Raw genomic sequence first — 11945 nt, forward strand, 5'->3', positions numbered from 1 at the left:
TTTTAGAGCAACATCTAACTGCTCTCTGGTCCTGGCTCTCTGCAGTATTCATGATTTCATCAGCATGCTGGGGGGTTCACTTGCCAAAGCTCTTCTGCTATTGGAGATGCGCTTGTTCTTTTTGTCAGACAAACTCCTCGGCGCTAATTACAAAGGTATGGGCAGACTGTAGGGAAGCCGCAAGGGATGGCCTAGAGCCTACGGGTGGTACAGAGGGGCACAGTTGGCCGTCTCTAGGCCTGAAGAGAAGGGAGGAGACTGGAACCTGGGGAGAGAGCTGGGTGTGAAGAGGCCGCCCTGCGGATCTAAGACTACGGTCCTGGATTGTATACGGAGGAGGGGTGGGAATGACTTCTGTCTCCTCCTTCTTCCCAGTCCCTGGCCGATGCCTCCCATTGGTGAAACAGAGGGCAAGGGGCTGGAGGATGCAGTCCTAGAAGTCAGCCTCTGGGGGCGGAAGCAGAGCTGGGTGAAGAAGGGCACAGAGTGGGTGTGGCTCTGGGCAGGCAAATGGAAGCTATTCAGTTCCGGTCCTTGTTGATCAATGTTGTGGGCTGAATGGTGTCCCTCCAAAATTCATACACTGAGGTCCTAACCCCCAGTACCTCAGGATGTGGCTGTGTTTGGAGATAGCATCTTTAAAGAGGTATTTAAGTAAAAATGAGGTCATTAGTTTGGGCCTGAATCCAATATGACTGGAGTCATAAGAAGAGGACATGGACACACACAGAGAGGGAAGACCGTGTGAAGACACAGGGAGAAGACAGCCATCTACAAACCGGGGAGAGGGGCCTCTGAAGAAACTAGCCCTGCCAACACGTTGATCTCTGTCTGGCTTCCAGTCTCCAGAACTGTGAGACAATAGATTTCTGTTGTTTAAGCCATTCAGTCTGTGGTATTTTGTTATGGCAGCCCTAGCTACCCAATAGTCAATAAGCTATTCAGCACATAACTTATCAATTATGCATTTGCCTCTCTGTCTCCCCCTCTGGACAGCCAGCTTCTCCAGGACTCAGCACAGGGTCAGGTGGGCGCCAAAATGTTTGTGGGATGAATGGATCATTTAACAAGAAAATCAAACATTAAGGCAATCTATGGAATATCATCAAAATGTTGCAGTCTCAGGGGGCAATCAGTGGATTACGGGACACAACAGCAGAAGTGATGCTGTAACAGCCACTAGACTTGCCTGTTACAAGCACTTACTACGTATAGGCACTGTGATGCGTGCTTTACACGAATGATCGCTTTTACTCTGGCAATGAGCAGACACCGCCAAATGTTACATGGGGAAAGAGAGGCTTGAAAAGTTATGTAAGTGCCCAAGATGACAGGATTAATGGGCACATCTACAGTGTGATGCAGCGGGACAAAATGGGGCCAAGCGGTATTGTGGAAGGAATATGACCTTCTGGAGAGTTTACAAGCTCTATTCCTTTATCTGTAAGATTATCAGGACATGATCTATGGCCTCAGGTAGTTGAACTATTGAAGGAGATAATCCAGGTCCCTGGTGTGGTGCATGGCATGAGTGCATCAGCTTCTTGCAGCTTTGAGAGGCCCGGGTGAGAAGACAGAAAACCTCTACTGTCCATTCTGCCGGCCCCCAGCTCCCTCCTACGTGATGAATGAATGCTCCCTGGGATGCAACTTCCTGTTGCAGGTTCAGAGGGTTCCCAATGCATCTTTGCTCCCACATCTCCATGGTTCCTTACACTACCCACCAACATTCCGTTCTCAGTCACAGAAGCATGAAATAGGATGCTGGAGGGGAAACGTGAAAGGCTCAGAAGAGGAAGGGACTTCCCCAAGAAGATCTAGAGAGAAAACTGCCACCTTGCAATTCCTCCCCCATCGAGCGTTTGGGTCTTTGGCTCCGCTCCCTGAACTTGCAATAAGCCCTTCTAATTCTTTAGCAGCGGTAACTGGGTAACAGCAGTGGCCTACAGGGCAGTCCCGAGTATGAGAAGGGAAGTGTGTCTGTGGTCTGGGCTGGCAGCTAGTTCTTACTTGGACGGAATTAGAAACTTGTTTTGAAGCCTGGGGAGACTATATTTAGCTGCGAGTATGTTTGCTCTCCCTAGAGCAAAGTCTTGTAGACCTGCCTAGGACTCCATGCTTGGCCCAGCGGCCAGAGCTGTGCTCTCTCTTCCCTGCTCCAGAAGGTCCTGAGGCAGCAGTGAAACCCACCTCTCGGCCCTCGGCCTCAGATCACCCTGTCCCCTGCCCCTGGCACCAGTTTTGCCTGACTTCTCAGCCCATTAGTCTCCAGCCGGAGGCATGGCTAAGGAGGCATTGTGGGGTCCTAGAAAGTGCCTAGGTGGGGCTGGAAGCCTGGCTCTGTCACTTACCTATCAGACAAGTTACTTAACTCCCTGTGGCCTCACATTCTCATTTATGATGGGGATAACAACAGCCAGTTGTGGGTAGGTGTGTGGATTCGGTGAGAGAACACAAGCAAGCATTAACTGCTCATCAGACATCCCCCTCCACCTCACCAGCCTCCCAGAGAGCAGGGAGGACTCTGGGATGACTTGACACTTTCTTGATGACAAAGATAATGGGGCTCCCCGGAGATATTGTGTGTGTATGTGATTCAGAACATTTCACTGGATTAAAAAGTTCAAAAATGAATACAAACTCTTCACAGGTCAAACTCTGAAGAATACATAAAGAAAAAAAATTCTCCCTTCCCCTCCTGCAATCTCACTGGAGATAATCAATGTTCACAGCCATAGGTGCCTTTCCACATAGTTTCTATCCTCATACAAACACGTCTAAAAGATTTCTTTTTTCTTTTGATTAAAGACCTTCTCTGCAATTTCCTTTTTCATTTAACAATAAGTCGTGGGCATTCATCTAGGTCAATACGTATGGATCTAGCTCGTTCATTTCAATAGCTGCATAGGACTCCATAGATTATATGAAGCATAATTTTCCAGCCATCTCCCATTCGATGGTTGGGAGGGTGCATTACAAACAATGCTGCAATGACGATCTCTGCACAAATATCCTCGTGAAATTGTGTTTTAATTCCTATGGGGTACTTTACCCAAAGTATGACTGCTGGGACAAAAGGTTATCCTGAGAGGATACTTCCCTAGATTTTTGAGTTTCCTTCTCGGAATTTGTTTGTTCCGGACACTTTCACTTTTCAAGCTCTAAGGAACAGCTAGCTAGCGACGCCTCCCGGGGAGAAAACCCTAGCTGCCCGCAGCATCCCTATTAGAGCGCACGCAGGTGGCGCTCCAGGGCCAAAGGGTTTAGTGGGGAGCGCTAAACAGTAGGAGACGGAGGACGGAGGCTTGGGCTCTAGGGTGACCCTGGGCGGGTGACGTTCCTCCCCGGGCCTCGGTTTCCTTCCGCGCAGTCTTTGACTCCAACCAAAATTAGGTGCAGCCCGTACCTAGAGCTGGTGACCTCTTATCTCTGCCTTACGAATTCCTAGACTAGTTGGCTCTCCCAGGACCTAGGCTGCGCCTCCCTCCTCCCTCCCCACCGTCTTCCCTCCGCACGGCCCGGTCTTCTTGGGCGGAGTTGGCTCAATAAGGCCAGGGAGGGTAAAGCAACCACCACAATTAACCACTCCCCTGGATCGGTCATTTATTGCTTCTGCCGGGCTTTGGCTCGCTCCCTCCCTGGCGGCTCGGCTATCGAGTGCTCCTGTCTGAACCTGGCGTGTAGCCGATGGCGTGCCGATGCGGCCATCCTTTGCTTCTGCCTGGCTCCGCCCTCCCGTTGGGGCCGGGGCGGTAGCCCAGCGATCCGCGGCTCGGCCCGCGACTTACAGTCACTTTGCCTGCTGTGGGCGCTTCCGGTTCCGGTACGAGGAACCGCACGGGATCCGAGGCGCCGGGCATGGCGGGGAGCCGCCTGGAAACCGTGGGGAGCATTTTCTCGCGGTGCGTGCTCGGAGCCGGGGTGGGCCGAGGGCGCCTCCCCTTTTTACGCCCTTTCTTGGGTGGGTCTGAGCCCGGCCAGGCCTTTCTTGTGCTCTCTCCTGTTTCTGAAGAATTGTGCTTGACTACGTCACCCCTTGAATTTCTTAGCTCTCGTGTTCAAGATCGCACCTGTCCGCTCCCCGAGTGGAGGTCTCTAGGAAGAGGAAGGGAGGAAGGGGCTGATGGGCCTGGCGGGACCGTCTTTGCATTTTCCTTGACGGGACGGGGATGGGGCGAGGGGGGTGGGACGCACGTAAGAAGGTGGAAGATTAACTCCCGAGCACTGTTAGGTTGGTTTGGAATATGGAAACATCTTACCTGTAGGTAGGGGACTTCCTGCTCTGCCCTCCTTCCGGGTGTCTTCCGGACTCTGTGACCCCGCCGGTGTCCCGGGCTGCGGCTACACTGATTCACTGACTGACCTTGGTTTTAACTTAATTAATTAATTTTTGGCTGCAGTGGGTCTTCTTGCTGTGCGCTGGTTTTTTTCTAGTTGCGGCGAGCAGGGGCTACTCTTCGTTGTGGGAAGCGGGCTTCTCATTGCGGCGGCTTCTCTTGTTGCGGAGCATGGGCTCTAGGCGCCCGGGCTTCAGTAGTGTGGCACGTGGGCTCAGTAGTTGTGGCTCGCAGGCTCTAGAGCGCAGCCTCAGTAGTTGTGGCACACGAGCTTAGTTGCTCCGTGCATGTGGGATCTTCCCGGACCAGGGCTCGAACCCGTGTCCCGTGCATTGGTAGGCGTATTCTCAACCACTGTGCCACCAGGGAAGCCCTCTAATCTTCGTTCTTTACCCTTCCTTCAGGACGCGGGACCTGATGCGGGCTGGTGTGTTGAAGGAGAAGCCCCTCTGGTTTGACATATATAATGCCTTCCCGCCACTGAGGGAGCCGGTCTTCCGAAGGCCCCACTTGCGATACGGCAAAGCGAAAGCTCACATCCAGGACATTTTCTACCACGAGGATCGGATTAGAGCGTGAGTGCCGGGCCCGTATGGTGGACAGGAGGCTGCAGAACTTTAGAAGGAAAGGTTTAGCCAGCAGTCTGACAACTTAAATAGGAATTGAGTCTGGGCTTGCTCTGTGGAGCCGGTCTTGTCTATCTAGCCGGATTAGGGAATCAGAGCCCCTCACCCATGTGAGAGAAGCAGAAGTTCAGAGAAGTAGAATCTGGAGCCCAACAACTGACCGATCATTGCAATGATAGCTCCCTGTTTCTGCACATCTGTTTGGTGGCTGGCACCGTGTTAAGCCCTTAACCAGCGTTATCTCATTTAGGTCTTACTTCAACCCTGCAGGGTCGGTCGGTATCCTTGTCTCCATTTTAGTCATGAGAACAGTGAGGCTCAAGGTCAGCTTACTGGGAATTCACTGACAAAGCCCTTTCCCTCAAATACGGATGTCAGTTTTTAGTATCCAGAGTGTGTACAGTTTCTTTTGTCTTTAAATGTTAAGATCAGAGATTGTGCCTAATTGAAATTAATACATATACCTTATTCTTATCCCTATTCCTGGATGTAAGAAAACAATTTATAAAGTCATTTTCTCTATTGAGGTTCAGGCACCTTTCACTTGACGAATCTTTTTTTTTTTTTCTCCCATGACACTCCTTTGAGGTAGGAGAACAAGTATGTTCTGGCTCTGCTTGTAAATTTTCAGAGATCTTTGGGGCATTAAATACTTCTTCAGTAGTTTTCTGCTCAGGTCCATTGCATGCTCTCGGTCAGGATGCTTTCAAGGTCATTTACATATTAAAATCATTTGTGCTTCTGTGTGCGTAGCAGTGGAACTGGGTGATGGTCACTGGAGAATGTGGAATATTTTACTGCTTCCTCTTCTATTGCCGTTAAGGCCAAAATAATAACACCTTATACTTAAATCGTTTTTTGAACCTTTATCTTTTTGGCCTTTTTTTTTTTTTTTTTTGGTGTTTTTGATATTTTTAAGAACTTAAAACAACAAAATAAATTTCAGGTTTATCAAAACCTAAATGTAATAAGTGAAGTCCTAAAAGTTCTAGAAGAAACTATGGGGTAATTTAAAAAATAATCTCTGTGATAAAAGCCTACCTAAGCATGATACAAAAACCCAGAAGCCATAGATGAAAATATTAAAATTTCTGCACACAAAAACTACCATAAGCAAAATCAAAAGTCAGGTGACATACTGGGAAAAAATTTTGCAACATGTATGACAGAGGGCTAATTCCTGTTTATATTGCTATAAAGTTTGCTTATGAGTCAAGAGAAAGACCAAGAGGAAAAATAGGCAAAGAACGTGGACAGGTCACAGAAAAGGAAATTCATTTGCTTTTAAACGTGAAAAGATGTTCAACCTGTTTCATAAGAAAAGCAAAACTACAATGAATTATAATATTTCACCTGTCAGATGGACAAAGGTCAAAACGTCAGAAGATACAATTAGGTGCGGGTGTATAGAAATAGGCGGTCTCCTGCCTTCCCGGTGTGAGTATAAGTTGGCACAGCCCCTTTGGCAAGCATTCTGGCGGTTTGCAAGGCCAAATTACAAAGGCACATACCTTGACCCAGCAATACCATTTTTATGAAATTATTCCACAGGCTTATTTGCACGGTACACTAAGAAATATAGATAAAGGTAATCATTGCAACACTGTCTAAAGTAGCAAAGGACTAGAAACAATCTACGTGCCCTGATTTGAAATGATCTCTGAGAAATATTAAGTAAAAAGGAAAGATGTGTTTACTATCCTTGGGGTTAAACAGCGTGGCTGGGGACAGGGAATGATAGATGCATGTATGGTTGTATAGTGGTAGAACATTCCTGGGTGGATACACAAGAAACGGGTTAGCGTTGCTTAAGGGGAGGGGAGCTGGGAGTTTAGGGTGCAGAGGTGAGGAGGAGTGTTACTTTTCACTGGATACCTTTCTGTAACATTTGATGTATTTACCATGTGCCTGCATTGCTTATTTAAAACGAACAAAAAAGGTCTGTAGGTCATGTTATACTCGGTTCCTCAGGGCCCAGCAGTTATTCTTTCCTCCATTCTTGGTCATGATCTATAACTGGAGATTTATATTGTGTTGTTTTGTACTTTCTAGGAAATTTTATTCAACCTATGGATCTGGTCCAAAAGCTTTTGATCTGTTCAATCCAAACTTCAAGTCTACCTGTCAACGGTAAGCCATTCCATAAGTCTTTGGTTACCTTTCTTTTTTTAGGATTTAGTTGTCAATTTGAGGGGTTTTGTTGCATTCCACTTGAGGAAAAAGATGTTCCTATAGGAAGATCTCCTTTTTTTTTTTTTTTTTTGGTTATCTGTTTTAAATAGAGCAGTGTGTACGTGTCAATCCCAAACTCCCTAGGAAGTTCTCTTAAGGGAATACTCAGGACTGTGTAATAGCATGTCTTGACGACTCTCAACATACAGACTGAAGATGTGACTCCTTGGAATTCTAGGTTTGTGGAGAAGTACATTGAGCTACAGAAACTTGGAGAAACAGATGAAGAGAAGTTATTTGTGGAAGCAGGGAAGGCTTTATTGGCAGAAGGTGTCATTTTAAGACGAGTAGGAGAGGCAAAGACTGTGAGTATTTTGTTAGCAAAACTGTTACTAGGATTGGTTGTCTGTTTGTCAGAGGTTAAAGGAAGGCTTGGTTTTCCTTCCCCAACCGTGGCTCCAGGTCAAATACCGTTAGATTGAATAGACTAGATTTTTGTGGTAAGGACTGTGGCTTGGAACAAGTGAGTTGTCACGAGGGCTTTTAAAATTGTGGTTCTGTAGAGACTTTTATCATGTTTATTATTTGTTGTAATCAAATTTGACCTGAGATATTAATGTTAGATTTTTGAGTCAGTGATAGAATGTGCTAGTCATATAGCTTCAGCTGATTGAGTGAAAGTCATAACATCTGTGTGACGTACTTATATCTGGTCTTTTAAGCAACAGGATGGTAGTCACATTTCCTGGAAATCTGAACCCATGGGTGTCGAGCCCCAGACTGCGTTGGAGGAGAACCAGTCTCTGAAAGAAGATCCACAGGCCCAGCATTTGGGGGCACCTGGAGAGCAGTCGACAGGCCTCTCACCTCCCTGAAGAATTGTATGCTGTGTACACTGACATCCAGACTGGATTCACTGCGTGAATGTTGTACTGTTTTTAACAGTTGAACTGTGTAAATGTTTCTCGATCTCTAAGGCATCACGTTTGCCTTCTCTTGGTTTCCACTTCCAGGTTGTCATAAAGCTCTGTATCATGGTTTGAAGAAGCAGTTATGTGAACTTTTATGTTAGGGCCGTATTAAAACAAAGAATTCCTCGGTGCTTATAAAGTAAATTTACTTTAAAACTGTAAATAGCATGAGGAAACCTTTGTAAGTATTGTTTGAATGGGACTCAGTAGGTTTGCTTGGGGTTTTGTGTTCACATTTGATTCTCTGGTATGTTTCCCTTCTCTCTTTTTTTAATTTTTTTTATTTTTTTTGCGGTACGCGGGCCTCTCACTGCTGTGGCCTCTCCCACAGATTGTACACCTTGCACATGGTGCTCAGGTAATGGAAGGTCGATGAGTACATGAGGCAAAAGCCATTCTCAGCCATGCTGCTTCTCCCCCACGCCTTTATCACTGTTGTACAATTCCTCTTGTTTAGGGAATGCTTTACATTTAGATGGGGAAGTAAATTACATCCATTCGACATCAGGCAACCATTGGGTGCCAGATACCGGGCCTGGCCTTGGGAGGAAGACTGCGGCAGGTGGAGCAGTTGGTTCTGTTCTCAGAAGAGCGATCGTGGCTCCCTCATGCTCAGAAACCTTATCTTTCTGGGATTTAAAAGGTGGTTTCTTTTTTTAAAATTTTTATTTATTTATTTTTTTCCGGTACGCGGGCCTCTCACTGCTGTGGCCTCTCCCGCTGCAGAGCACAGGCTCCGGACGCGCAGGCTCAGCGGCCATGGCTCACGGGCCCAGCCGCTCTGCGGCATGTGGGATCCTCCCGGACCGGGGCACGAACCTGTGTCCCCTGCATCGGCAGGCAGACTCTCAACCACTGCGCCACCAGGGAAGCCCAAGGTGGTTTCTTTGTCACAGAAATGAAGACGTTTAAAAAAATTATTTGTTGCATAATTAAACAAAAAGTTATACATGCTCATGGTTCAAAACTTGAAGGTGAAAAGTCAGTCTTTCCACTTCTGTTCCCTGGCCCTCCCATTTTCCCTTCTCTGCGGCCACCACTATCACCTTTCTTTCCAGAAATAATTTTGAGTGTGTACAGGGGGACACAACGTATGCTGTTCTGTACCTTGTTTTCCACTTAATGTCTCAGAGATCCTTCATATGGACGTGTAGCAAACCTTTAGGTTGAACCTCAGTGATCAAAACACAGTCAAAGGGAATGTCATTGTGAGCGGCTGGGTGGCGGCTGCCAGTTCCCACAGAGCCGGGTTGGGTTGCACGATATGAGGAGAGGTCTTCGTGCTGCGGGGCTGGGTTGGGAGCGTGCTCCCGCCTTCCCTGTCCCCCACCCCGAGCCAGAGAGAGAACCCAGGAGCCCCAGCGCCCCAAACAGAAGGATCCCTGAACAGCCACCCCCCTCCCCACTGGCAGCTGCTAGGGGGGTGGGTGACCAAAGTCTAGGCTTCTGAGAAAGCCAGGATGGGAAATCTTTAAAAAGAAAAAAACAAAACATTGTCAAAGGTGTGAAGCTTCCTTGGGGAATTCAGAACTCTTCCCATGGTCAGTGTGGGCAAAAGCCATCACCAGGTCCCTATAGTGTTTGGAGAGAATGGAAGTATGACCTCATTCTCGGCCTTCTTTAAGGAGCTTAAAATCTAGTTGGGAAAATAAGAGTGACTTTCAAAACAAGATGAACAGGAATCGTTTTAAATTACGGAAGTGTAGAGAGTCGGGGAGAGGGATGAGCCCTGGACTAGTCTAGGACCACTGCCTGGAGAGCCTTGAAGGGCAGGTGGGATGTGAAGTGTGTGTGCTGTTTCTTTTGCCAGGAGCACCTCCCTGCCACCGCAGTGTTTAGAAACCATACCTTCACAGCCCTTTCAAAAGCTATCTCTGCTCGCAAGGTTTACCAACATCCAAACTGAGTCTCAAGTCCCTGTCGAGACACTTCCAGGCTGCGCTCACTGCATTCGCACCCTGGGTCTGCTCTTTGTACTCCTGCCTGGTTGACCCTGGTCCTCCATGCCAGAGGTAACTATCCTCTCCCTGTTGAGAGTGTGAACAACAGCAGAAATTCTTGTTTGTATGCACTACATCATTAAATCAGGAGTAGACCCCCCTATGTGGGTTCGCTGAGCTGAAGCCAAGGAAGGCACGTGTCCAGGTTACAGGGAAGTTTGCACCAGACAAGTCTGAAGGTCTGGGTTCTAGTTCTGGTTGTTCCAGTTTTTACTGGTGTGACCTTGTGCCTGTCACCATCTCTCTGACTACAAAATAGGGATGACGTTTGCCTCTTTGGCTTCCAGTTAGTACTGTGAGAATTACTTGAGATAATGAATGCAAAACTCACTTGTAGCATGTGTGACAAGTGCCTTTATTACTCTCTTGAGCAGTGGAAAACAGGTTTGAGCAGATAGGATGGGATCAAATCGTGGTGGCCTCGAGAACTACACAGACGACTTGAGTGGGTATAAGGAAGTTTGAGCAAGGAAGTAACGCATAATGAAAACAGGTCAGAGGAAGGTTCACCCAGATGTGACATAAAGAATAGGGTTGGGGGAGTTGGCAGGGAGGGAGGGAAGAAGAGACATGTCAGAAAGACTTTGGTCTCTGTAGCCATCCCACTTGAAGGCAGGGATTTCAAGGTTGCAAACCTGAGTGACCAGAAGAATAACGATATCACTAACAGACAGCAAGGTGGGGAAGAGAACTTCAGTTCTCAACATGCTGTGTTAGAGGTCATGGCTCAATGTTCAAGTGGCAGACAGAGATCGGTTGGGTGTCTGGGAGATGTGGAGGAAACCTTAGCACAGGTAAGGGTTGGAGCCAGGAGAATGAATGAGCTCTCCAGGGGGAGGGTAGAGAGACACAGGGTGTGGGGACCGAGCCAGGACGGGGGAACAAGAAAGTCAGCAGATGAAACGGTCCTGCATCACCCATCATTTAAATAGAGAGGCTTGTTTAAGTGGTCCCAGATTCACCAGGTTTTACAGAGTTCTTTTGCTTTTGTTGGGTAGAACCGATCCTTGATTGTGTGTCCTTAAAAGGCAAGCACAAGTCTTTTGTAATTTTGTGTAGTCTTCCTCAACTTACGATGGGGTTAAGTCCCAATAAACACGTCATAAGTTGAAAATATCATAAGTTAAAAATGCATTTAATACACCTAAGCTACTGAACATAAGAGCTTAGCCCAACCTACCTTAAACATGCTCAGAACACTTCCATTAGCCTACACTTGGGCAAAATCATCCAACACAAAGCCTATTTTTATATAAAGTGTCAAATATCTCATGTAATTTGTTAAGTACTGTACTGAAAGTGAAAGACGGAATGGTTGTCAGTGTATCAGTTGTTTACCCTCGTGATTTCATGGTTGACTGGGAGCTGCCCTGCCCAGCGTCACAAAAGAATATCACAGTGCAGGGCTTCCCTGGTGGCGCAGTGGTTGAGAATCCACCTGCCGATGCAGGGGACACGGGTTCGTGCCCCGGTCCGGGAGGATCCCACATGCCGCGGAGCGGCTGGGCCCGTGAGCCATGGCCGCTGAGCCTGCGCGACTGGAGCCTGTGCTCCGCAACGGGAGAGGCCACAGCAGTGAGGGGCCTGTGTACCGCAAAAAAAAAAAGAAAAGAAAAGAAAAGAAAAGAGTATCACAGTGCATATTGCTAGGTTGGGAGAAGATCAAAATTCAAAAATCAAAGTGCGGTGTCTACTGAATGCGTATTTTTGCACCATTGTAAAGTGTAAAAATTGTCAGTCAGACCATCGTAAGTCGGGGACTGTCTATATAATATTTAATGTCCTGTTTTCCTGATAGTGAAAGTGGAATTACAGAAAACCTGTGCCTCCAAAGGATTC

General features: G+C 47.3%; 1 protein-coding gene across 1 annotated transcript; it reads left to right on the forward strand.

The window, feature by feature from the left end:
• Positions 1-3742: 3742 nt before the first annotated feature.
• Positions 3743-11504, forward strand: MRPS23 (mitochondrial ribosomal protein S23). Its single transcript, XM_030881666.3, has 5 exons — positions 3743-3902; positions 4742-4912; positions 7016-7093; positions 7374-7500; positions 7858-11504. Exons 1-5 carry the CDS (start codon positions 3859-3861, stop codon positions 8008-8010), a joined length of 573 nt encoding a protein of 190 aa, XP_030737526.1. The 5' UTR covers positions 3743-3858; the 3' UTR covers positions 8011-11504.
• Positions 11505-11945: the final 441 nt, after the last annotated feature.

The sequence above is a fragment of the Globicephala melas genome, chromosome 20 (genome assembly GCF_963455315.2).
Source record: "Globicephala melas chromosome 20, mGloMel1.2, whole genome shotgun sequence".
NCBI lineage: Eukaryota > Metazoa > Chordata > Mammalia > Artiodactyla > Delphinidae > Globicephala > Globicephala melas.